We start from the raw sequence: 26,801 nt of genomic DNA, 5'->3' as shown, positions 1-26,801 counted from the left end.
TTGTTATTATTATTATATGGTTATTGAAACAAGGAATATTTTTAGACACACCCAGGATGGAACCTCAGAAATAAATAAATTATAAAAATCCATAAAGAAAATCAATGCCCAGACCAAAGTCTAGGCTTCTTCAAATATGCAAGGAAGTTCTTTGTGAGTTCATGTACATTTTACTTGGTATAATAATAACTGTACTGATGTCTCAGACTTCTAGGAAATAATCTCTAGGATTTAAGTTTAGTTATGCCTCTAACCGGAGGGCTTGTTTTCCTCTGAATTTACATTGTAATTGTTCTTGTGGTAATTATTATTAGCGATCTGGTTTGAATCTGCCAAGATTATACTTCCCTCCACCGCTGCCAAAGGAATTGGTAACTGTGTTACAGCTCCTGGTGGTGACATTGTAACTTTCTGGTCATGGGATTCCCCAAAGACTCTTCATGATTGAGGTCACTCTCTCCTCTTTCTCTGAGAAAAACGAGGAGGGTGACTGGGGCATAGGTGTGGGAAACTCAGCTCCATGGACCTGCACAGCTGTGTGTGACCTGGAAACCCAGGTGGTAAATCTGGGAGTTGAATATGTCTAGAATAACGATAGATTTGTGGTGTTGATTATTGCTCATCACTGCATTAGGAACTTGTGTATTGTGAGGATCTGAATCCCTTCCACGAGTCCCAGTCCTTTCTGTATTGTTGGTATGACCAAGTGCCCATTGCTTTTTGTCTTCTGACTTTGCTGTGTAATGGGATGGTCATTACCCAACTTGGAAAATAGCATGTGCTGTTCTCTAGGGTTTTACTGCCTCAAGAGTCCTCTTTCAGACAATGCTCCAGTGCAGTATTTGTGTAGCTGCTGTTTTCAAAGGGCACATGCAGTCACAGAACAATTCCAGTTCAAGTGCTACCAAGGGTTATTGTCCAACAGCAGCTCAGCTGTAGCTGCTGCTGTGGGTAACTCCTGATCTCACTGTGCAAACACTGGAACCTGGGTGTGTGATGAGTCACAGGAACTCGCCCTGCCTGCCTCCTGTGTGTTGGGCACGTGCCTGAGAGCAATCTTTGTGCTGCAGGATTTGGGGAGGTGGCTCCCAGGAAAGGAGAGGGTTGAGGTTCTGCCTTTGCAGTAGGTGACAAGGCTGATGGGCAGGGAGAGCACAGGTCAGGGTGTTTGAGAGGAGAGGAGAAAAGGCCTCTGTATCTGAGGATGAAAGGCTGCTTCTACTCTGTCATAGTTAATTCAGGACCATACAGCTGGACATGTATGTGCACATCAGCTTTGCAGAGACTCTCAAGGTTTTTTAATTTTTCTAAGAGTAAATAGTCCTGGCTCTGCTCTCTGGGTGCTCATTTCTAACCACAGTATCTCTAGCCAGTTCACCTGAGAAATCACATTTTAGCAAGATGCTATGCTTACCCTAATTCTTCTGCTGATGTTTCAAATCAACAATGCTAATTTTAGTCTCAGCTGTAGCTTGTAAATAGCTTGTCACTGAAAGAAACAAATGCTTTTAGTTTCTTGCTTTGTGGTTAAGCTTTTTTAAATGAGCACTTGAGTTCATGTTTGCCTGTGCTCAGAGCTGCAGTTCCCTCTGTGCAGATGAATTACAGAACCATTTCTGTAACAGCTTTGTTTCTATCAGTTGTGTTATTCTTGATGCTCTATCAGTGTGAGTGGGAGTTCAGTAGGAGCCCAAATGTTTTGTTTTCTGAAGTCACTTCTGACAGCCTTGGTCATAGGACTCATGAATGAGCTTTTTGCACCTGTAACTGAATTTCCCCCCTGCACCTTGCAGCTGTTGAAGAAAGAAACAAAGCATAATCATGGCTGACAGCAGTACTCTGGTGTCTGAAACTGGGAGGAGCCTCTTGGCTGATTCTTCTGTTCTTGAGTCAAAAATGATAGAAACCTCCAAAGAGAATGTATTCCGTGCAGCTGTTCTGGATGTTGAAGGTAAGGGGGGAAGTTTATTTTAAGACTGCTTGGTTTGTGCAATGACTGATTACTTTGTTGGTATTTAGTAGTTTTGAAAAACCAAAAGTACTTTGAGCTCCAGAATGTACAAAGAGTAGGGAAAAGGGTGTTGATCTGGAATCCTTTCGTTAAGAACATTTGGAGTTACAGCCCAAATTGAATGAATTTTGTGGCTGTTGTACAGAAAGCTGTCAGTTCCATTTGATGTCTCTTCTGTGGAATAAATTACTGCAGGTGACGTTTTGACATCAGTGTTTGGAAACTGCAGCTGCTCTGTTATGTACAGGTGGACAGATTAATAAGGTAGAGACATGGAGAGATTAATAGTCTTAGGCCCAAAATTAATTCAATAACAAATCTTGAAATTAAAAAACAACCACCAATGTTTTCCTCCAAGGTAGTAGCCAAAATCTGCTTGTGGTCTGTTATGTAAATGACATGGAGGCAACACTTGGTTTTCCTCCTAATATTTCGAAGGCTTATTAATGCAAGGAAAAAAACAAGGCATCTAGTTTCAGTTCTGATATTCCTGGTAACTGCACAGTTACCAAGAAAGTAATGAACCTTGTTAGCAGGAACACAGAAACTAGAAAAGATACCAGCTGACTATTTTCTAGCAGATCTTGGTATCTAATTCTGCTAGAAGCATTAAGCCTGTACTTTTTGGGGGTTTTCATTTGCTTGTTGTCTTTCCTCCTCCTTGATTTATGTTTTTGTTTTGACTGGTCATGAATTGCAGATTCTAGTTTCACTTCATACTTGAAAGTTTGGGCTCAAAGTCAATTTGGTATGCCTTAATTAAAAGACACTCTTCTTAAAGTAACATTTATTTTCAGGATTGCTCCTGATAAGGAATCTTGAAAGGTTACTCTGCCTGTATTCTTGTGTATATTATTGCTTGATTTAGACATAACATAGATCTTTCTGCTAAAATACAAATATTATCCTTGCTTCTCTCTGAGCAGAAGAAATGCCTCAAATAGAAACAAGAGTGGTTTTGGTTCAGGAAGCAGGGAAACGTGAGGAGCTTCAGAAAGCCTTGGAGGTATGTGGGCCTGAGATAAAACATCACTGAAGGTTATGCCTTCAGACTTGTAGTAACCAATTTGCTTCTGTACTAAAGTTCTCCTCTTCCACAGACCATTAAGATAATGGAAGTACCTGTTATAAAGATAAAGGAAAGTAGCCCTGATAAATCAGAAGAAAAACTAATAAAAAGTATTATTCATATGGTATGTCATGCAATTCAGCACATGTAATTGCATGCAGCATGTTACACTTCACTGGGACTGAAATGTGCACACACTTTAATTTGGATTAATTGGGCATAATGGTCATAATATATGCTAATGGTTCTGATGGTGTCACAGCTCATCAAATTAGCACTTCTTTTAAAATATGAAGTAACACTTGTAGCTCTTTTCTAGTGGTGTTTTCTAACAGGGGCATCAAAATATCCATGGGGATAATCCAACTGCATGCTTGTGTTCAGTCACACATAAGTTTGTGCTATGAACTGGCTTTGTAATTGTCAATGGACTTCTCTTTCAATTGAAAGCTGCATTCAAACTGAAGTGCAAGAAATGCTTTTCCATATCTTGATGTGAAAGGCATAAGAGATAAAGTTTGGAACTAGTATTTGAAAATAGAATGGACAAATTTTTTTAACCGCTTAGAAATATCAAGCAATGAACAAAACCTATTTCTGTTCTGTAGGCATTTTGCAGCATGGAGCTTGCTGTTGCAAACTGGATGCTACTTTTTAGTAGCATCCCACAGTACCCTAAGCTGTTCTGACAGTCTGAAATTTCATTTAGCTTTTGAGCTTAGGGTACTTTTTCTATCTAGCTCCTTCCAGTGCTACATTATCAGTGTGAACTGATACATAAACTGCTTAAGCAACCAGAATTCTGATTCTTCAGAAGCAGGAATTATGTGACATTCAGTCTTAAAGCATGCAGCAGTTCATAGCTATTCTTATGCTGGAGAACAGTGCATTGCATTCAGCTTTCACAAATCCTAACTCTGAAATATGACTCACACATTTTCCTAATGCTCCAAAATAAACATCAGTTGAATTTTACACTTGTGCAAGTATGTTACCTGAGTAATGCTTTCCCTTTCACCCCTGTGCATCAAGGCAATTAAAATGCCCTACATAAAGACAGACACAATAGAAGAGCTTGGAGATTCTGATTCCCCTGAATTTGAGACGATCTTCGTTGTGTCAGACTTCCAAGCTCCCATCTTCAGCAACCTCTGCAAGGCAGACTGCAGAGTCATCGGGCCGCCGGTGCTGCTGCACTGTGCACAGAAAGGAGAGGTGGGTGCTTCCTGCTGAAATCACATGAGTTAGCTCCCCACTGCACTGAGTTCTAAGAGTTCACAGTAAAATCTTTCTTGCTATTCCAATCAGTTATAAACATTCCTAGCAAGAGAATTTTGAGACAAGCAAGTTTCTGGTGCTGTGTTAGAATATCGCATGTAGTGAGAGAGTGCAGGCAGAGAGGGGTAAGGCTGCAACTGCTGCTATAGTTGTGGGAGTTGTTGATCATCACTTGGGATTGTGCCATTGGGAAAGGCAGCATACAAATGATTCTCCAGTAATCACTTTATATGTCCAAAGTTGTAATGTAGAGCAGATGGACTGGGGAGGAAATAAAAAGGATGGAGTGCTACCTGTAGAACTTCAGGATGCTCTAGTTACTCTAGGCCTGGAGCTAAGGTATAACTGAGTACACAGACCTGGACTAGTGTCTGACACATTTTTAATACTAGAAATAACAGCAGTGTATTAAAGGTGATGTGAAAACTTTAATGGCTGCAGCATGCTGTTGACTCATGAGCTTTCCTCTTGTTTTCAGCCTTTACCTTTCTCCTGCCGTCCACTGTACTGTGCAAGTATGTTGAACTTGGTACTGTGCTTTACAGGATTCAGAAAGAAAGATGAATTAGTAAGTAACACATTCTTCTTTGGATTGGTAAAACCATGTTAAGTGTATTTTCAAGATATTCTTCTGTTCTATCACCCAGGGTGATAGGGTTTAACCATGACTCAGGCTTGTATGGGAATTGTTCGTTCTTTTGGTTTTTTGCAAGTCCAGAGGCAGTGATATTTGAAGATGGGAACAAAACTTTGTTCAAGTCATTTTGTCTGTCATTTTTGGTCACTTTTTTGTTGAATGACATTAAGCTGCTCTAATTCAATAGAGCTTAAGGGTCTGTAGGTTGAGGCTTCAGATAAGATGTTTACCCAGTAGTGTCTTTTTTTTTTGGTACATGTAGTAGAATAAACAAGACAATCTTTGTAGCTCTGTTCAGAGCATTTGCCGGCATGTGATCTTGTCATGATATTGTGCTATCAGGACTTACTCTGTGTTTGATACTCTAGCACATGGCTTTTCCATTTCAGTAGGCAGTTGCCATCTAATTTCCCTACTGGACACCTGGGAATCAACAATATGGCTCCACATCTTCATCTGGAAAAAACCAAACGCAAACCAAAAGCCTTTACCTGGTGTTGGGGTTAGTTAGGTTTGATCTAAATTGACTAAATCAGCAAGGAAAATGTCAAATCTAACATGTGGGAAAAGGTGAAGGCATTATGTGTGATGATCATGAGAGTACTGGTGGCTTGGATAGTCTTCAGGCTACACAGCAAGGCTGTATTAAATGTTGAAATAAAAATAAATCTTAATAGCTCTTTTGATGTATAAGCTGAATCTTCTGTTGTTGTGAACAAGTTGTTTTAAGAACAGATCAGAGTATTTCTATTTCTAGGCCTTTAATGTAACCTTCTGTAACTTGCTTTGTAAACCACTTTTGTGCTGAACTCACTCTTCAAAAGATACTGAAAACTTTTCATTTTCATTTTTCAGGTTAAGCTTGTGACCTTGGTTCATCACATGGGTGGAATTATTAGAAGGGACTTCAGCTCAAAAGTTACTCATCTGGTGGCAAATTCAACACATGGAGACAAATTCAGAGTATGTAAGCTTGAGTTGATGTTTCATAGAAATCTTTGGAATTTGGCTTTTGTAGACTGTTTGTTCTTTATACTTCAGCTCAGAAGCTGCTGCTTTTTCCTGTACTAAAAGCAATAACTTGTAATAGTGAATTCATCTCAGTCTGGTGTTCAGCTTTGGCATGTTTGTGTCTCTGTGGGAGATCTAAATAACATAAATTTGAAACAGACAATTATAGTAAATAACAAGATCCAAAATGGTTAAATAGTGATGCTACCAGTAGTAAAGACAATGATGAAAAAATGCCTGCTTCTGTCTATCCAAACAATAAACTCTGAGGTAACTTGTAGAAAACTTCATTCCTTAGTTGGAGCCTATCTTCTAAAAATTATTTAAAACTTGTTATGGGTGAGGATTCAAATATACCTTTATGCATAAATAGACATGAGTGTGCTTTTTCTTTTCTGATTCTAAAAGGGAATCACTTGGGACACTTCAGTTTATAGATATAACAGATTATAGAATTTTGTACTATTTAATACGATGTAGCAATGTCTATGCCTCTTGACTCTCCCTGCTTTGAATTGTTGGTAGGATGTTGCTTTTTTTTTTCCTTGTTTGTCTTTATAATCTTGCAGTTGGAAGAGAAGTCCTACTTTCTGTTCAAACACTCCTTTCTGCCAAATCAAAGGAGAAAATGTAGAAAAACTGTACAATCTCTCAAGCAGTCATGGCAGTTACCTTTCAAATAGTCACTTTCTCTTTGATAAAAGCAGGATGGGGTATTTTTCTTCATACAAAGTATCAAAAGCAGAAAAAAGATCCCATATTCTGCTGGAACAGAGATTTGATTTTGTGTTTTTGTGAGTGATGAAGGATATCAGACTAACAAAATGGTGCACTTTTGAGGAAATGTCAAAATAGCTATTGATCTGATTTCCTAGTCACTGGATTCATATGTTCTGACTCTGGGGAGCTGCAGTTGAATCTGGCTTTTGAAGGAATATATGCACTTTTGCAGTATCTGTCTTGAAAAGTAAAAGGAAGGTTACAAATTTTTCTTGATGTGAGAAAGATTTCAATGGAACTATTTGGTGCAACTTATGCTTTTTCCTGTTTTGTAGATTGCTGTAAGCCTTGGTATTCCTATTGTGAAAGCAGAGTGGATTTATAAGGCATGGGAGAAGAGGAATGAAATGTAGGTGTTTATATTTTCCTTCAGCCTTCACTTTGCATCCTGTTCACCTGAAATTATGAGCTTTTGCTTAAGTATTGACACAAGTCACTTAAGTGACTTTTTTGTGCATTTTCTTTCTTTCAGTGATTTCTGTGCAGCTGATGATGATTTTAGAAACCAGTTCAAGGTTCCTCCCTTTCAGGACTGCATGCTAAGTTTCCTGGGATTCTCTGATGATGAGAAAGCTAACATGGAAGAAATGACAGAAATGCAAGGTGATTGTTTATAAAAACCTCTGGGAAGAATGGGATAGAGTTCATAATGATGGGTGCCACAGAACTGTTAAGTGAGATACTAATTTCTAACAAGAATCTTCTTTCCTGCTTATTTGCCTTTTTTTTTTTTCAATCTAGGAGGACATTATTTACCAGTTGGTGATGAAAGGTGTACGCACTTGGTGGTTGAAGAAAGTACAGTAAAAGATCTTCCATTTGAACCTTTAAAAAAACTTTATGTTGTGAAGCAAGAGGTTAGTGCTGAAATTTTTTAGAGAATGCTGCCATGTAGAACTGTGTGTTCTTATTCTGAAAAAAATATCTTCCTTGCCTGTAGCCATGATATTTTCTGAAAAATCTTTTCCTTAAGATTTTTTCTCCTGAGAAACTGAGAAGCCTCAAGAAGAAAATGTAAACAATGATTATCTGCTGCTCTAGAATGCAACAAGTAGATCTGTGATTAGTCTCATGTAGTTGTTTCTCATTAATGGCCAATCACAGTCCAGCTGTCCAGACTGTCTGTCAGTCACAAACCTTTGTTATCATTCCTTTTCTATTCTTAGCTAACCTTCTAATAAAAGCATTTCTTCTCTTCTTTTAATATAATATATATATCATAAAATATATATCAAGTTTTAATATAATATATATCATAAAATAATAAATCAAGCCTTCTGAAACATAAAATCAACCCTTCTGAAACATAAAATCAACATTTTTGTCTCTTCCCTCATCCCAAAACCCCTGAAAACACCACCACACTTGCCAACTGTGTAACTATTATAGGTTATTTTGAACATTTTTAACTTGGGGTGAATCTCTGTAATGTGTTTATAATGTGTGGGTTTTTTTTTTCTTTTCCTAGTGGTTTTGGGGAAGCATTCAAATGGATGCCAGAGCTGGGGAGTCCATGTATTTATTTGAGAAGGTATGTTGAACACTCACACAATGCACAGCATGTTTTGGTGGTAAAATCAGCCTGCAACATAATGTATGTGGGGCTAGAGATCAGATGTTTTAAAGCAGCATTAAGTTCCAGGTATTCCATTATAAATTTTATACATAGAGTACTAATTTGGAATAGAAACTTTTTTTCTGGTTCCCAAAGTTTTACTTTTAGTCAAACAAAACTTGGTGGTTTTTATTTTAGAAAGGGAAACAAAAAACTTCACCCGTTTTGCCTCGGCTTCCCTAGGAAGTTTCCTGCTGTGTTGTGTGTTGTTTCTGTGATTCACTGAGTTGAAGTGGACACAGAGGATAAAGCCCTAAATGAAGTTTTCTTTCCCTGTAGTCAGAGAGTCCTGATTTCAAGAAGTCGGTGTCGCTGCTGTCCCTGAGCACGCCCAACAGCAACCGCAAACGGCGCCGCTTGAAAGAGACTCTGGCCCAGCTGACCAGGGAAACAGACCTGTCCCCCTTCCCTCCTCGGAAACGCCCCTCAGCTGAACATTCCCTCTCCATTGGCTCCTTGCTGGATATTTCCAACACTCCAGAGTCAAGCACTGCCAATGGAGGTAGAGCTGAAACCTTCCATTCACCATTAGTGGTTAGCAGCTCCTGCATGCAAGTGGAAATGGTGGTAGTAGGGAAATCTTACAGGTTCTGCTACAGATTTGCAATGTAACTCCAGGCTTTTCCCTTTTCAAAGTGGGGAGGAAAAAGTTGGAGTGAAGAGTTCAGACACAGGCCAAGCTGCCTCTTGTCATCACAGTAAGCGTGTTCATATCTGAAGGAATAGATGTGGAGGTGATAAATAGGGATACAGTTGAGTGTTAATCCACAATGCTTGAAATACTCTGCTGGAAGTCTGTAGCAAATTAGCAGCATAGTCAACAGTAAATCATCTAAAATACTCTCCATAGGATACTTGGAAGAAAGAGGATGAAGATTCTTTTCTAGAGGAGTTAAAGGGAAAATTCCTGCAGGGCCCACTCCAAGGTCTTTGAAATGTCCTGTTGAGGCTACACTATTTGTGCCAACAAGCTGTCATGTCTAAAACTTCACAAGGATTCTTAGGAGAAAAAACCCTAAGGAAAGGATTTTTCAGAAAATGTGTTTGTGACAGGTGCTGGCTGGAGCCAGGGAAGGTCTGGCACCAGGACACTGAGAGGTTTCATACTCACCACTTCCCCTCAGCTCAAGATGAACCTTGCTCTGAGCTGGGCACCTCTCACACACCTGGACACAAATCTGGGGATCAGGAATAAAGCTTCCAGCCAAAACCAAGCCAGCCTAAGCTTTCCTTCACTTCTTTATAGGCTGAGGAAAATCAAAACAAGTGATTAAGACGGTCCTAAAAATATATCCACCTTGGCTTTAGCTTTAAGAGAAATTACTTTCTTGAGCCTTTCTTGTTCCCTCAATGGGAGGAAATGTAAGTGGTATGTGCAAGGGCTGATTTTAGTAAATGGTTTTGAGCTACACACTTAATGCAAGGATGGCAGGCAGCTGAGAGATAATTGTTTGCATGGCAAAGTGGAAGTAGAAAAGCACTCTTGTACTAGTGTATAAATAAGTAATGTTCAGTACCTAATCCTGCTAAAATAAGGAACTAATAATAGGGTCAAGTCATTGACCTGTCCATAAATGGCTTATTAGTTTCAGTCTAATTTTTGAGGAAAAATGTATTACTGTTGTTCCATAAGTAGGCTATAATAAAGAGAGCCATTTTCTTGGAAGAGCCCTGCTAACTCTAGAATATAGCCTTCAAAAAAACCTCAAACTTATCTTCACTTAAAAATTCTGAAGTTTTTGTCTTTGAGGGTGATCTTTTTTTAGGGACTCTATTGTAATAAAGCTCTCTTTTCTTTTGGGAATATCTCTTTATCAGAAACACCAAAGTCCTGTGCAAGACCTTCCAAAAACTCCACTCCTCTTCCTCTCAAGCAGTCTGCAAGATGGCAGGTTGCAAAAGAATTGTATCAGACAGAAAGTAACTATGTTGATATTCTGACAACAATTATTCAGGTAAGATGGCTTTAAAGCCAGTCAAGGTCAAATGTAATAAAATAGCCAATGTTTATATTGATTAATATTTTCAATCTGTGATCTGCAGGCTTTTGAGGGCTTGGGTGCATCAAAGCTTCATAGGAAAATGACAATATAAACAGTCTCATGTAATTTTACTGACATATAAAAATACTCAGGTTCAGGTTAGAAAACACAATTTCTAATCTGGGATCTGCAGTGGTATTGCAATATATATGGAAATTGGAAGTGTCAGGAAAATAAGATCTTCTTGAGTAATATTTTAGATATTAGTGAATAAAGAGAGATGGCAGAGGGAAAAAAAGTCTGTTTTTTTAAGTTATCCCAAGAGGAGCAGAATAGCAAATGACTTTCAAGAAATTAAGCTCTTTCTGTAAGTTTATTTCTATTGCAGCTGATTATCTACTTAAAGAATGAGCCAAGATGTGTGTGAGTAGAAAGAGATGAGAGGGAGTTATGCTGTAGAGATGTATCAAACTAAGTGTTTGTATCTTCAAACCATTCTCCACTCTTGCTGAATGGAGACATCTCAAGATTGTGACTGCAGGAAATTATGATCCAAAAGGAAAATACTGTTGCTTTCATAGCTATTTCTAACACAATGTTGGCAGTTGGGAGGACATTAACATTTTTTTATTAATTCATCAGTTGTTTCAAGTTCCTTTGGAGAAGGAAGGACAACTTGGGGGACCAATCCTTGCACAGGAAGAGATCAAGACCATATTTGGCAGCATTCCAGATATTCTTGATGTGCACACTAAAATCAAGGCAAGCTGCACCTTCTCTCCTGCAGGGGAAGCTTCCATAGACACTTTGAATCTTTTCTGTGTGTTTTCAGTTGTCTGTTTTATAGGTATAAACTCTTCCTGGTGCTGATACACTCTTTCAAATAGTGGCATCTGCCTATTCCTGCAGCATTTCTCTGTAGGCTTTTAAAGTAGAGAGACTTGCAGGCTACCTGCAACTTGGTGATTTGTTTGTACAGGTTTTGTTGTTTTTTTTTTCCAACCAGTGGGGTCCAGTCTGTTTAATCACACCAGTTATTGATGTGTGCCCACTGAGACAGAGATGAAAGTAGAGCTGTGTGTCCATGTGGCAAATTGAAGTCATTTGCAGCAGAGAGTTGCTTTGATGTACTTGTTGTGTTTTCCTTCATCTTTGGTGTTATAAAGATATGAGCAGTGGCAGCAACAAACCAATATTAGTGATAAATCCTTTCACTGAAGGTGAATCCTGAACCTTCAGCTGTGCCCTCCTTTCCCTCTTATTATCTGATGGGTGATTGAGCTTGATCCTTATCAAGCTCATAAAGGCTTAACAGGCTTGGTCTCACTTTCCTTGACACCCTGGTGTAGCAAGTAAGTGGAATCTATCCTAGTTCTATTTCAATCCTGTCTTATAGACTTAAGTCCTAGATAAGTTGTGCAGTCTTAATTAGAATTGGTTCAACTGTCTTCTGTGTATCCCTTCTCAGTATTCCTTTGGGGTGTGTTGTGTATTGTGCTGGATGCAGCAGTGTCATCTTGCTGCAGAGCTGGCTAGTCCTGACATGCTGCCAAGTTGTACTTGCACTGATTTACAGCTATATATACATATTCAGGAAGCCAGACATCTCTTATTTTCAGCCCCCAGTAGGCTGAATGTGAAATTGTACAGCTTTTAGGATTGCCTGTTTTGTCAGCACAAAACCACACCTAATGATGTGTGTTTAGGAAAATAGTGATCCCATTTAATGGCTTTATGCACTTTATGCTCAGCTTGTTTTCTCCCCCCATCCCTGCATGTATTCTAGGAAGACCTGGAAGATCTTATGATAAACTGGACTGAAAGCAAAAGTATTGGCGACATCATTCTCAAATATGTAAGTTCCTTTTTCTTTATGCTTACAACTATTATCTTGCCTTATGAACAATCCACTTCTAAGATCTAGCAAACACAAGCCAAGCACTGCTGAGAGCGAGCTCCAACTTTTATTGTCGTCTTTTTTATTTAAACTTTTTAGTTGAGTTAAGTGATACAATCCATGTCAAGTTTTAGTGTGTATGTCTATTCACAGGTATGAAGGATTAAAACTACAAATAGCTACAGTTTGAGAACTAATTTACAATGCTGCAGACACACTTTTTACTCGGACATTAAAAGCCACTTCCCAGGCCCTTAGCCATCTGCTGCCTCTGATCAATAGTAAAGAGCTAAGAAAACAACTTTTCACAAACTTATGTTCTTTCTTCAAGACTTGAAACATGTAAGTGAATAAGGAGTCCTGTGTAGAGCAGGAAGACTAAGCCTGGGACTGCAAAGAATTTTAACATAAATAGGTGCTAGGTATCTTGTGATTATTTTGCTGATCTGATGATTTTGAGACAAATAGTCCTTGTCATTCAAAAGTTTTCAGTCTAAGGTGTTGCTTCTGGTGGTTTAAAGGGTGATTGCAGTCACTGGCAAAAGTACTTGTCTGAAATTTCCAAAATTCTCACCAAAAGCTTCTTGCTAGGTGTCAACCTGCCTCTCACTCAAGCTGCTCAGCAGCTTTTAAGATTGTCTGCTTGATGCTGGTGAGAGCAGCCTGAGTTTAATCAGCAGCATCAATCTGGGGCATCTGGCATGCAAAAATGTCTTAACTTGCTCTGAGAACACGTATGGGTTTACAACACATTTTTTGTTATTCTTTATTGCAATGTGCCTTTGAGCAGCTTTGTATGGCTCAGGGCATATGAACATATGTACAAGGATACATAACATGTAAAGCAGAGCCCTAACAGTTGTTTCTTTCAGTCAAAAGACTTGTTGAAAACATACCCTCCGTTTGTGAATTTCTTTGAAATGAGCAAGGAGACGATTACAAGATGTGAAAAGCAGAAACCAAGGTTTCATGCCTTCCTAAAGGTAAGTGTCTGCAGAACTAACTCTATAGTAGAACATGGGGACTGTTACCATGTTCTACTGAATGCAGTAGATGGAAGAATGTGAAATTTTGAAAGCTTGAAGAAATGCAAACACCTCTTGGTGAGACAGAAAGGAAGGATTCGAACTTCAATCCCTCAAGCCCTCTCAGAAAAAGTCTGAGTTCCTTCTCTGCTAAACAGCTTTCAAGGTGGTTTGATTATATGCATTTGTTGCTGGAAAAAAGTTCCTCCCAAATACATCTCTTCTCTTTTCTGTAAAGACACCTGGAGCTGCTGCTTTGGCTGGTCCCCTCCCTGTGGGACTTGTATTTCTGAAACAGCTTTTAACTTCCTTGGGCAGCTGTGAAGCTCCAGGGAGGTAGGATTTCTCAGCATTCTTGTGACTAATGAATAGGAGCCCAACAGTGGAGATCTAACAGGAAGATGAACTTCAAAGAAAGTTATCTGAAGATGAGCCTTAAGACTCTTGATCTCTTCAGATATGTGTGTACTGTTAATAGTGCAGTGTTGCTTTAACTCCTATATCAAAACAGTCATGTGTCAAACACTGACAGTTTCTTGTGTTTTCTGAGGAACTAGGAATTACATCCAAGTATTGATATCTAAAAGATGGGGAACAAATAAGAGAACAGGTCATCCTCAGTCCCACTCCACATTAGCAGCTGGAACAAGAGCTGAAGGGTTGATATGGACCCTTTAAAAGTAGACATTCTGAGAATATAAATCACTGTGCTCTTTTGAATAGTGTGGTTTTTAACATGCTCTGTTAATGACTGTGGTAAACAATTCTCACACTTGTATAGCAATGATAATTTCAAGGAAGGGAATTTTTCTCTGATCTTGTGTATGTGTGTAAAAAAAAAAAAAGTAAGCATTATTTTCTTTTCCCCAGATAAATCAAGCCAAACCTGAATGTGGCCGCCAAAGCCTCGCTGAGCTCCTTATCCGTCCTGTGCAAAGGCTGCCCAGTGTTGCCTTACTACTGAATGGTAACCCAGAGATATAATTTTTATAAGTTTGTCTGTGAAAATCTTAAAACCCCAAGATCATGTCTACCTTTTGTCATCATTAGAAACAGCTTTTCTCAGCTAAAACAAGCCTGATTATGTGAGTTAACCATGACTCCTGCAGTCAGTGAGACCCACTACTGAAGAAAGCATAAATTCTGTCTAAATTCCCCTTGTTCATACATTTGTATGCAGGATACAGATAGAGGAACAGTTTGCACTGATAATTGTCTCTTCAAACAAGAATATAATTGACATTCAAATGAAACGAACATAAACTAGAGAGCAATTCATATTGACAAGGCTCACAATTTCATATGTTCCACCTGGTATCAACCACTTGCTGTAATAATGCTTTTGTTAATAAAGATAATAAAAAATCCACATCACCCTTTGCTCCAGGTGGAAAAAGACTTCTGTGCTTGTCTCTGCACCTCAATTTAATTTTTTTTAATAGTTTAAGGGTTTGGTTTCTGTATTGTATGTGGTTTTTATTTCTTAATGACATGTCTGAACAGCTTCTGTTCAGCCTAGTTCCCCACTTAATCAGTGCTACTTGGACCCCAGAGTAGATCTGATGTCTTCAGTCAGCTTATCTTAACTTAGTTTGAGTTTTTCATGTTTCTTTTCAGGCACTTGTAATATGTATGGAGTTTTTATTTCTTTATTTTTTTTAATTGCAGATATTAAGAAACATACAGCAGAAGAGAACCCAGATAAAATAACTCTAGAGAGAGCTATTGAATCATTAAAGGAGGTGATGACGTAAGTCATGTTGATTCTGTGGAACATACTGTTAAACATACTGCAGTTACATCCCTCTGTTCCTCCTAAATTGTCAGTGTTATGTTGCCACAAGGAACAGTAAGTAAACATAACTGTAGGTGTTCTCCAGCCTCCTTTTGGCTGCTGTTGTCACTTTGGTGTTCTGTGCCAGAGCTCTGAAGGAGTCTGTGACATTCCCCAGCGCTTGTACCTGAACTTCTGCTGACCCCCTATCTCAGCAGGAACTGTCCCCAGTCCTCTCTTCTGTTCCAACTCTTATTTCTATCTTTTCCCTCTGGAATGAAAGAGATAGGTTTTTTTCTTTAAATCTTACTTCTATGCATTATATCTACTGAAAGGACAGACTTTTGGTGGGAGACTAGTTTTTCTTCTGGTGCTGTATTAGCTCTTCTTGGCACTGTTCCATGAGTTAATTAGCTGAAAGCTGAAGTTGTTTAGATTGTAAGTCTCACCTCTTTTGAAGTGTAGCGTATGTCTCCAGCAACAAGAACTCCTGCATTAATTGGGTAAATGTTTGTCCAGTTTTAACAACAACTTTTAAATTGTAATTATTCTTGGATCTATGCCTTGGTGAGCTGCAGTCCTGATTTGGGGGAGACAAAATGCAGGCTGTAAAGAACTCAGTTGTGTCAGTCTCTGGTTCAAAATGTTGCAGGCAGAGGAGGGGAATTCTATTTTTAATTGATTGGTGTGTCAAGTGCTGGTAACATGACAAGAATAGTGTTCTAGAGCTAAAGTTTCCTATGTGATTTTCTGTGGTATTTGGTTACTTCTTCAGGCCAATGTGGCAAGTGCTGCTGTGTAAATTCTATCCCTGAATGTTTAGCTTTATTGTTTTTGTATGTCTAAAATGCAGTGCATCCGTTTACTGTTGCTTGCTATTGAAGGTTAATATAATATGCTTTCCTTAGACACATTAATGAAGACAAAAGAAAAACAGAGGCACAAAGGCAGTTCTTTGATGTTGTCTATGAAGTGGATGGATGTCCAGTAAGTAATTTCTCCAAAGCTGCAGATCTCTTAAATGCCTGCAGTACTTTGTTCCCTTTGCAAAAATGTGTGAGGCTACAATGCAACAGTGCTGGTTTAAACAGATTGCCAGTGTTAAGCTGAAAGCAAGCAGTAATCCAGCACTTGAACTAAATGCTTAATGAGCTTTTTGCTTTTGTCATTTAGGCCAATCTCCTGTCCTCCCACCGCAGCTTGGTGCAGCGTCTGGAAACTGTGGCACTTGGGGATGACATCTGTGACAGGGGAGAGCAGGTCACACTCTTTCTGTTCAATGATTGCCTAGAGGTAAGGTGATACCAGCACATCTCATGAACTGGATTGTAAAAGGCTTTACACTTTTACACTGCACATGAATATAAATAAGTGGAATTTAAGACCTTTTGAGTCAGAATTCTAAGTCACAGATTGCTGATAGGTCAACACATGCTGATATTTCTTTACCATTAACTACTGTATAAGCCTCTTATGGCTGAGAGGTGTTAATGTAGCCTTTTATGCCTTGCAGCCAGAGTAAAAACATAAAAGCAGATTAATATGTTAAAAAATGTTTATCTGAATAGCACTTTGAGTAGCACCAATGGATGAAAAAGTGCTGGAGTCTTTGGCTCATCAGGTTGTTTGTCCTCTTAAAGTTTAGTTGTATATAATGGGAGGGAATAGTGGGCCTTGGTAGATCTGTCTGTTCTTAGGCTACCAAAAAACAAAGTTGCAATATATGCCTTAAACTAAAAATATGTTAGGAAGAACTAGAGGGGAAGAATAATCTGACTGGGAGACAAATATGGAAGAACTGAATGTATAAAGGACACTTTCATAAAGTAATTGTTGCTGTCTCCAGCAGTGAAGAACACTGTCTTCATAGAAGACCAACTCTAAAATAATTCAAAATTAGTGCTGTCCTAAGCAGCACGTAGAGACAAAATCCTGTTCTTGTGACTAGAGATTTGAGTTGACTCAGTTTCATCACTTCTCATAAAGGAAGGAAAGGCAAATAAAACCACTTTTAATAAAGCTTCTTGGCTTGTCTCTTGGACAAGAGACAAATAAGATGCATTACTTTGGCACACAAGTACCTCACATGTTTTTATGCAGAGTCTGCTCCATGGCTGCATGCATAAGCAACAGTAAGTGATATTTCTAGGACATAACACACCACACCTTATGTTGGTTCATGCATATAGATGTTGTCTTTTCTGTTTAAATCTAGACTACCTTGTGGTAGCTTTCAAAGGACCCTTGTTTGTTATGCAGGGTAGAATTGAGGTCTATAATGCAAAATTACTTCCTTACTAGGTATTTTAAAAAAAATTATTGTATTTTTCAGCTGAGTGTTTTGATGCTAAGTAACAAATATTGTTGGGCCATTTGGGCTGTAGGCAGTGAATAGAGAGATAAGTGAATTTCTTTAAGATTTATGGGGTAGAGTAGCAAGATTTTCTGTGCCTGGTGTAAAAGGAAAAAAGGTAAAAAAATATAGAAAAGAAAGGAAACAATGGCAAGAGCTCTTCCAACTGACCCTTTCTATTTTATTTAACCACAGATTGCGAGGAAACGACATAAAGTTATTGGAGCTTTCAAGAGTCCCCATGGCCACACAAGGCCTCCTGCATCTCTCAAGCATGTTGTTCTCATGCCTCTCTCCCAGATCAAGAAAGTCTTGGACATCAGGGAGACAGAAGGTGTGTGTGTTTTGAATGCTCTGGTAGCTAATTAAACTGTGTTTCAGGGTGTGAAGGAGGAAGCTCTGCTCTTGTGGGATGGAATGCTAAGGTGTATTCCTTGTATGGTATGTTAGATATGTGATTTTAGTAAAAGCTTCTGTTTGAATCTCTGTAGGAGCTTAAGAATTCCTTGTACTGATGCCCTTTTGGCTTTTTGAGAATTGCTGCAGGATGCTGAATTTGGCAGAACTGATGGCATTAGCATAAGCCAACCAATTGGCAGTGTGAAATAAACAGAGTTTAACACTTGACAGCTCTGGATTTACAAAATAAAAACCAAACCTCAAACTTCAGCCCAGAGCATTAGGCTGGCCAGAGAAAAGTGCTGTTGGTGTGAAAACAAATTTTTTTCTAACTGGTGATGGTGATAATGCTCAGGAGAAGCTGTGCTTGGCATCTTAAAAGATGACTTAATTTCTGCCTGCTTTGCCATACTGCTCCAGCATTGATAGTGACTTATAAAGAATCTAGTCACACCATTTTCCAGATTTCTATCCTGGCAAGATCTGGTGTTTCACTGTAAGTGATGATATGCACATCATGTGTTCTTCTTTATGTACTCTGAAGCACTTGAACATAGAAACCCAATTAAGAAGAGAAATGGCAAAGAGGGTGGGTGAGGCTGACTGCTCTGCAGATTATTTGGTTGTTCAGCTATTGCCTGAACAGCTGATTGCAGCCTCTTGATGATGGCTGTGGACACAACTCTGCTCTTGCAAGTGACACAAGAGCTAGTGTGTAAATAAAGACAAAACCATCACACCAAATCATGTTGTCTCTAGTTCCCTCTGAATTACATGAAAAAATTATTATTCTTTTTATTAACTCCTTGCTTTTATTTTTTTTCTTTTAACAAAATGTAGATTGCCAGAAAGCTTTTGCCTTAGTGGTGAGGCCACCTACAGAACTCAACAACAAGCTGCTCAGTTTCCAGATGACAACTGAAGACCCTTGCAAGGAGGACTGGCTGAAGATGCTGTGTCGGCACGTGGCCAACACGATTTGCAAAGCAGATGCAGTAAGTACTCTGGAACCAGGCTGCTGACTGAGACTTCTCCCTCTTTATGGCTTTAAGCATCTGAAGTGAAAGAAGTTAGTAGTGGACATGCCTGAGGTAAAGTAGAGCAGAAAACATTTGTGCTAACATGCCTGCAAGTGAGTGTTAAAAGGTAGAAAAGGAAACAGGCTGGAAGTTAGTTTGTGCAGAAGCTAAGCAGTGCTTAAAAATCAAAAATTATTTATAATTAATTTGTGATAGTGAAAAGGGTATGATTCAACTCTGCACTGCAGTTCTAACAAGAATTGTATTTAGCTTGCTTCTTTCACAGCTATCTTTGAATTTACAATCCCAGTGTTGTTGATCATTTGTGTTGGATTAACTCTGTTAGAGTTCTTTGCTCTACACCTCATCTCCACTATAATGCAAGAGACATGAAGCATCTTCCTCCCAGAGACAGAAATCTACAACCTTAAAACAAGGAAATAAAAAACCAGTGAAATAAAGGAGGCACTGGCCTTGTCACACTTGTAGAAATTCAGCATGTGGGCTTTCTATAGGCAGAAAACCACTAATCTGAGGAGTAGATCCTCTCCAATTACAGCAAGAGGCTTTCAGCTGATGTTTTAATTATGTAAAAGTCTATGCACATCAGTCATCTCAATTTGCTGAAAATATGTGCAATACATACAGCTGAAGCTCCTTGGTGTAAACTGGAAATGCTTTATGTTCTGCAGTGTATTCTTACAGTACAATATTTGTTGTGATTTTTAAAGGCATGCTTGTTACAGGAGAGGTAATTAAGTCATAAAAACAGCATCTTAGTTTTATTTTGTGTGTCTTGGGGTCTAGGGACTTAGGGATAAGAGACTTGGGCTTTGTGGTTTCCCTTCCAGGTACTGAGTATTAAAAGTGCTGATGTGGAAGTGTTAATTTTCTTTAGTCTGTGTATTGCCTATCTTCAGTATTTTGTGTAACATGTAACTTGGATTTTTAACAGGAATTACACCTTTGTGTAATAAATGTATAGCTCCCTCTTGCCCCAAGACACTCAATCACATACTGACAAATTGTAACCTACTTTGCTGAATCTCATTAGTTATAATTTCTGTACCTACTATATAATACTTCTTTCTTGCTTATTTAAATGTCAAATTGAGCTTCAATTTAAGCACTTTTGCCTGGTTTTATACTTCCACAGCATCATGTGAATGGAGATAACATTGACTTCGCCACCTGGTGGCAGCAAATGCTTTAGCTACTCTTCCTTAGGCCCTAGGAATGGCAATAAAGCTGCTGACTGGGGTCCTTCTATTTTTTTTTTTTAAGTGTAAAATGTGTTTTCTCAAAATGCAGACAACAAACAGCAAGAATCATCCCAGCAGCTTCCCACTCCCATGTGTGTCCCCTCTGCCCCCCACGTTTTGTAAGTAGGTAGGCAGAGATTGCTTTGCAATGCTGAAGTTTAAGAATGAGGCATGAAAAAACCCCAAAAACTCGTGGCTATTCTGCAACATGTACTGCACTGAAGCTGAAAGGCTTTAGTTTTAATGTTTGACAGCTGGAGCTCTCAAGATTTCACTTCAGAAATGTGCTAGATGTGTCAGTGGAATAAAGCAATGTTTATCTTGGAAACTCTCAGGGGATGCCTCAGAACTACTGCCTTTAATTTGGTCAGCCCTGGACTTGAAACTGAATCAGACAAACTGCATGTGAAACTACTGATGAAGTGGTTTCACAAACTGGTTGCACCAGCTGTTGATCTAACAGAATGGCTTGAAAACAAATAGCTGCTGGACTGTATAAAGAGTTAAATATGGAATATGCCTATTAAACCCTCCAAATCTGACCTAATGCACTAGAAAACTATATTTTTGCAAATGCTGATATTTGACCATTATTAAGACTACTTTTGTCTACAGGAAAATCTCATTTATGTTGCTGATCCTGATTCAGTTGAAGTAAATACTAAAGATATGGACAGTACTTTAAGCAGAGCATCCAGAGCAATAAAGAAAACATCAAAAAAGGTAAGATGGTGCTTTTTATCCAGAGAATTGTGCTGGGATTTCTCTTTCAGGTGGTTTGTAGTATTTACAGTAGTGACAGGAAAAACTTAATCTGAAGTAAAACTCTTAAATATAATCTCCTTAAAGAAAGAAGGTGAGGGGTGTTTAAGGTTTTGAAATATCTGTATATATAGTCTTAAGTATTACAGTCATAAGTATTATGTAGTCATTTTTCAGTCTGCTATGGAACTTTAGGCTGTTTAATACTTTGAGTCTTTTAAATATAATGCAAATTTGAGAAGCAACTTGAAAAAGGAGGGGAGGCCTGACTCTGCAGGGCTGAGGGATGTAAGGAAGCCTTGGTGACCAAACCTTGCTTTGACTTCTCTGTCAATCTCTGCCCTCCTCTCTCCCTCCTGTGTTGTCCTCCTCTTTGGACAGAATGAGAAGAGCAAGGATGATGGGAAGCCCTTAGAAGTCAGATCACTTTAGGTGTGGGTGTTTGGCTGGTTGTGATCCAACCACCAGCACTTGATACACATCCCAGAGATTTTCAGGATGGCAGCCTGTATAATAGCAGCGATTACAGCCTGGTTTCAGTCAGTGTTTAACCACTTGCCAACCTCCTCAGGTCACAAGAGCCTTTTCGTTCTCCAAAACGCCCAAGCGAGCGCTGCGCAGGGCTCTGATGTCCCACAGCGCCACGGAAGGGCGGAGCCCCAGCTGCAGCGAGAGTTTCATCGGCAGCCGCCTGACCAGCGCCTCCTCCCTGGCGGTGAGTGAGCCGTGCCCCGGGGGAAGGCACCTTCTCAGCATCATGCTCCTTTCGTGGCTGCTGCTGCTCTCTCTTTAGCGATTCCAACATCCACAGTGGGGGAAAATATTTTTAACTGCTTTCATAGGGGTATTCTTTTCAAGAGCTGTTTAATGAGAAGCTTTGCTTCCTGAAAATGCAGAAAAATCTTGATGCACTACAAACTGGGGGTTGCCTTACACATTTAAGTTGAAAAACCTCACCAGTCTTTTTTGCTCAGAATGGAATATGTTTCCTCTTCTGAGAGAGTGAGAAAGTTTCAACACAAGTCTTATATTGGTTCATGCTTTTGATTTTGAGCACTAAGTAGAAATGTAGTGTACAACCCTGAATAGTATGGTGAATGTTTCAGTAAGAGTAGTGAGATGACAGACATCCTGTGAAACAAACTGGGAAGGAAGGGTAGAGAAACATAGATGCTGCAGCCTGCAAGCTTGTAAACAGCAAGGGAATTATCTCCTCGTAAATGTTTAAGAAAACTTGGTAAAATAAAATATTGTTCTACATATTGCAACTCCTCTGCTATGCCTTGGCTGCCTGTTACCACTTTCTCCTGCTACATTAGGCCAAACTCAATTTCCTAATACAGTCTAGTAAAGCAGACTAGATTTGGAGGAATATTTTTATCATCTTTGCTTTTTATTATAGTGTTTGAGTAAATTTGAGTAAACACCTACTGTCTAGTCTGTGGGACAGAAGGCCAAAAAAAGGGAATCCTTTTCATCTTTCTATTACTGCCTGATGTGTCAGTACTTCAATATTGAGGAAATTCAGTATGTTTGAGTGGCCATTAAATTGTACAACATAAAGATATAGCCCTGCTCTCCCACATGAGAAAATATGAAGCAGTAAGGGAGGAAGTATCACAGCAGACTCCCTTGATTTAGAGGAAATAAAAAAAATCATCTACCAATGGGGCTATAGCCTAGTTTCCTGCAGAGAGACTTTCTTCCTTCTCTTATGATTATGGCAACAATTGTTTTTGCATTCTAATTGTCTTCATTTTGATACAGCACTGTATCTCATTTCTCATGAACTTACAAGTTATGTACTTTTCATTTTGTGCATATCTACCCCAGACAAAAATACTTGTTTTCCACAAAATCTTAGAAACTTGCAAAACCATGTTCCTGTTTCAGATTCTTCCCAGACCTCTTGCACCTGTGGTAATAAGTTCCAGCTTGGCAGCAGATGATGTGTTGTGATTTTTTAACCAATGCCACACACCACTGAACTTGCATAAAGCCTTTTTGGTTCAATTATAAGGTTGAGGGGAAAAGAGGTTTGGATTCCAGCCCTTCAAGTTGGAATACCAGTGCAGTTGTTGATAGGAAACTAAAACTGCAGGAAACCTGTCTGAGTCCATTCAGAGTCAAAGCTGTTATTCAGACATACGGTTTTATTGAAATTAAATCTTAGCCTACACTTATGTAGGAATTTTCTGGTGCAGAAAAAAAAACATAGAGTAAAAATATCAATAAAGCTTGGATACTTGAGGGTTTTTTTTCTTGTTTGAACTAACTCTTAAATCCCTCCTAATTGTAGATTGCTTGTTCCTCTTCCACGTGCAGCCTAAGTGGATCTGCCAAGTGTGCTGTTAATGTCCATCGCTCCAGTTCTGTTGACTGGAGCTCTCAAAGCTCCAAGCCTCGACCTGTGCTGTGTCCTGGCTCTCCAAATACTCATCTTCCAAATGCTCTAGAAGCAAAAGCCTCTTCCAACTTGGAAAGTTTAAATGGTCATGCCTTGGACAGACCATGTGCTTTCCCTGTAGTTACTGCCACCTGTGCTGATGCTGGAGGTGATAACCGGTGTGGTGCTGGGAAATTCTGTGCATCAGATCCTGACTGAAGTGAGCAAGGAATCCTGAGTGCTGTAAGCTAAGAGAGCATGGCACAGCTCTAATGCACAAAGGGCTTCAAGTGGTGTTGGGTTCTTCTCAACATCCTCTAATGCACAAGGTTGTTCTTTAACATCCTCTAATGCACAGCACTCACATGTGGTTCTGGGTGCAAACTCATTTTTTCACAAACTTTTAAATGTGTTTTTCTTTTAGTTGATATACAGTTGAATTCCTCACTGTTTCAGGCCATGTAACTCACTGGCCAGAGCTCTGAGAACTTTAATAACTTGGTTGCAAGGAAGTCTTGAGCAGCTCATTTTACCTGTGGTTTTAGTTTTTTATTCTCTATCTGTAAATAAAAAAAAATCGGGTATAAAATACTGAAGCCTAATAAGAGCTGCTCTATAAAGAGGAATTTAGGGTTAAATTTTCAGATATTGCCAATGACTGCAAATGGAGGACATGCCATAAACAGGTATGGGGCTTGTTCACAGTGAAGTGTGTATTCCCTTACCTGCCCAAAATATCCCTGTTTAAAAGATTCTTGGAGCATGCAGGTGCACAAGCTGCCCAACTACCGTGACCTGTTGATGTGCTGAGAAGCTTGGCTGGCTGTTTAAGCGCAACAGAGGATTGCTTGTGCAAGTATCTTGAGGTCTAATGTGAAAAGAATATAAAATCTCAGCTAATCCAAAGAGGTTTACTTTTAGTGCTACATATTGATGTGTTGGTTTCACAGTAATTAAGTCTCAGAAGCAGCTTATTCTCCAAGCATCAGAAAAGTCAGCTTCTTGCCTAGTGTGTGCCCATCCAGGCACAGCTGAAGCAAGCTCTGACAAATCACTGGGATGTCTGTTGTCTCCTGCAGCCAAGGAGACATGTGTTCAGCATCTCATTTGGGGCTCAGAGCTGATGATTATACAGAAAGTTGCAGGATTGGAGTGGGAGCTCTGTTTCTCTAAGAGATTATCATAGTGTATCTTGCCTTCATTTTGGAGGGAGATTACTGCAAAAAGTGATGCAAGATGTATACTAATACTTGTTAACAGCCACTCTTCAAAAACATGTTCTTGCATTCCAAATCTCTCAAGGCTGGTAACAAGGAAAAAAAATCTCTTCTGTAGTTTTTAAAATGTGTTAAGTTCAAACTCTAGAAATGCTGAATCAGTAATTTCAAAAGCTGCCAATCTTTGAGATCTGCACTCACACATTCCTTGTATGAGATGTGAAGGTTGAGAAATGATTGCTGCACTATTGATATTGGCTCATATATGATCAATAACTTTTTTTTTTTTTGTCCAACAGGGTGTTCATTCTCCATCCTTGGTCAGCCTTCCCTCGATCTTTGAAAAGAGGAGTCACACATTAAGCCGATCCACAACCCACCTGGTGTGAGGCAGGTGGGGCAGGCTCTGCTCTGTGGCAGTGACTGTGACTGACATTTCTGGTACCTTAGTCATTAGCACTTAGCCATGATTAGCAAAATGTTAGATGACACTAAGTTAATCACAAGGGGGGTTTAGTTGTGTTGAAGCAGACCAGCCAATCAGTGGAATAAGTGACTTGGCCTTCATTTAAACACAGTATTCCCTTGTACAGATTTATTTCCTTACCAGCATAACTGAAACATTTTCTTCTATGGAAATTGTCCCCTCCAGGCAATAAACTGGTTTGTCAGATCTTGAAATGAAGATGATGATCACATAATTTACTGCTAGTTTGGATGACTCTTATGCTTGCCTAACTTCATCTACTGGCAGAGCACTCTAATGTTTGAATTGTGGATTTCTTAAATGGAGATACATTATGAAGTACCTGACCTTTCAAGTATGACAGTTAACCTGTTGTACAGCTGCTTATTCCAGATATTTTATAAGTGTAGTTGTTTATAATTAAATAGAATTGAGTTTTCTGATTATGATCTCCTGCAGCCTCACTGTAAACACAGTGGTATGAGGAGCTTTGACCATCAGAAATGATCAATTGAATTCTTTGTCTTGCTTTGAAGTGGAAGTCTGAGGAAAAGAATTACACTCCTCTTTAGTAGGGTTGTTAAAAAACCAACCCCCCACACATTCCCCATACTTGGTTAACAAATCATTATTTAATGCATAGGATTCTTGGTGTGACATTGGAACTTCAGGGTCCAATTTTGGCATGTCAAATTTCAGTGTACAACTCCTAAGGCTTTTAGGCTTCCTCATGTATTTATGTCTTCCTTTAAAACTATGTTCACTGCTGTCATCTCTGAACAGTTTGTACCCTGCAATGCACTCTCACAAACTATCTGAATATGTAAATTTCTGCATTTCATTAACAGTTCAACTGTTGGTATTAGCAGGAGTTCACAACTTCTGGTTTCTTTTTAACCACCTGTGTTTTGTCTTGTATCTATATGTAACTAGTGATGCTTTTGAATGTGTCAGACTGCACTGTTTTTTATATCTCTTTGTCAATCTGAGCAATGTAAATAAACTGTTTAAAATAACACTGCTTCTGGCTTTGCTAAACAAGCTTTTATGAAAGTTTACTTTTTTATGTGGGAAAAAAAAGGCATTTTTGGGCTCCAACCTACAACTGTGCTCTGATTATCTATGTAGTTTTTCCTAATAAAGTATACCACGTGATAGGCCTGAATATTTTTTTGTTTTATCTTAATATATTCTTGAATCTCCCCTGGATCTATGTGTCCAGTCCATGGTTTGGTTTTTATTTTTTGGTCCTTGTCCATTCAGAATAAGCACCTGAGCTGACTGTGCACAGACACTTCTATCATAAAGTGGCTCTAGAAAATAAACTATTCAATAAATACTATGCTAAAAATCCAACAACAGTTCTTGGTTTCTGTTTCTTTTGTTATTTTTGGAAGGCCATCTTCAGCCTGGTAACTTCTGTACAAACTCACAGCACTACCAGCCTCTCACTTAGTGCTTAGTCCTGCTCTTCAGTTGTTACAGTTTATAATGGAGGGACCAGACTTGCTAACTCCTGGAGAAGGAGGAGGGCTATACCAGCTATTGGCGTGACTTTATCCACTCCTACATTCTGGATGCATTATCTTAACCTGTTATGTCAAGTTTCAGCAAGAGCTGCTTCTACTTTTATGAAAAAATAAGTGCACTGTTAACAAATGTTGGGGTCTGCTCAGTATTTCTCTTGATGGAGAGTGTTTTGCAGCTGAAACAGCAGCAAAATCTTGAGTAAGATGACAGAATAGGCTGGGAGGTGGAAATAACCTTGCTGAGTTAAAAAGGTGATCCAGAGTAATAGAAACAAGCCAAAACAAGAAACTTTTACAAATGAGAATTTGCTCCACCTTTTCCATTTTCA

At 39.0% G+C, this 26,801-nt stretch overlaps 1 protein-coding gene across 8 annotated transcripts; it reads left to right on the top strand.

The window, feature by feature from the left end:
- The first annotated feature begins 1,792 nt into the window (after positions 1–1,792).
- Positions 1,793–26,181, top strand: ECT2 (epithelial cell transforming 2). 8 transcript variants are annotated; one of them, XM_058811902.1, is made up of 25 exons: positions 1,793–1,951; positions 2,938–3,017; positions 3,112–3,204; positions 4,113–4,295; positions 4,837–4,926; positions 5,851–5,958; positions 7,062–7,135; positions 7,259–7,389; positions 7,528–7,643; positions 8,255–8,317; positions 8,681–8,903; positions 10,220–10,356; positions 11,026–11,145; positions 12,170–12,238; positions 13,153–13,263; positions 14,176–14,272; positions 14,974–15,055; positions 15,988–16,066; positions 16,253–16,372; positions 17,628–17,766; positions 18,672–18,826; positions 20,728–20,835; positions 21,446–21,589; positions 23,403–23,480; positions 24,777–26,181. In XM_058811902.1, exons 1-25 carry the CDS (start codon positions 1,822–1,824, stop codon positions 24,864–24,866), a joined length of 2,820 nt encoding a protein of 939 aa, XP_058667885.1. In that variant the 5' UTR covers positions 1,793–1,821; the 3' UTR covers positions 24,867–26,181. The 8 variants fall into 8 exon arrangements, with proteins under 8 accessions (XP_058667885.1, XP_058667886.1, XP_058667883.1 ...); XM_058811903.1 differs by having other exon boundaries at positions 23,403–23,503; XM_058811900.1 differs by having other exon boundaries at positions 23,174–23,429.
- Positions 26,182–26,801: the final 620 nt, after the last annotated feature.

The sequence above is a fragment of the Ammospiza caudacuta genome, chromosome 11 (genome assembly GCF_027887145.1).
Source record: "Ammospiza caudacuta isolate bAmmCau1 chromosome 11, bAmmCau1.pri, whole genome shotgun sequence".
Lineage (NCBI taxonomy): Eukaryota > Metazoa > Chordata > Aves > Passeriformes > Passerellidae > Ammospiza > Ammospiza caudacuta.
Note: the sequence above shows the minus strand (reverse complement) of the source record. Positions and strands in the feature narration are given on the sequence as shown.

What these genes read in the sequence shown, in the direction of transcription:
- ECT2 (XM_058811899.1), top strand. Translation starts at nt 1,822, where the DNA reads ATGGCTGACAGCAGTACTCTGGTGTCTGAAACTGGGAGGAGCCTCTTG. An exon ending in AGCTTCAGAAAGCCTTGGAG is followed by an intron (nt 3,018 to 3,111) that starts GTATGTGGGCCT and finishes CCTCTTCCACAG; the next exon opens with ACCATTAAGATAATGGAAGT. An exon ending in CCATGTATTTATTTGAGAAG is followed by an intron (nt 8,318 to 8,680) that starts GTATGTTGAACA and finishes CTTTCCCTGTAG; the next exon opens with TCAGAGAGTCCTGATTTCAA.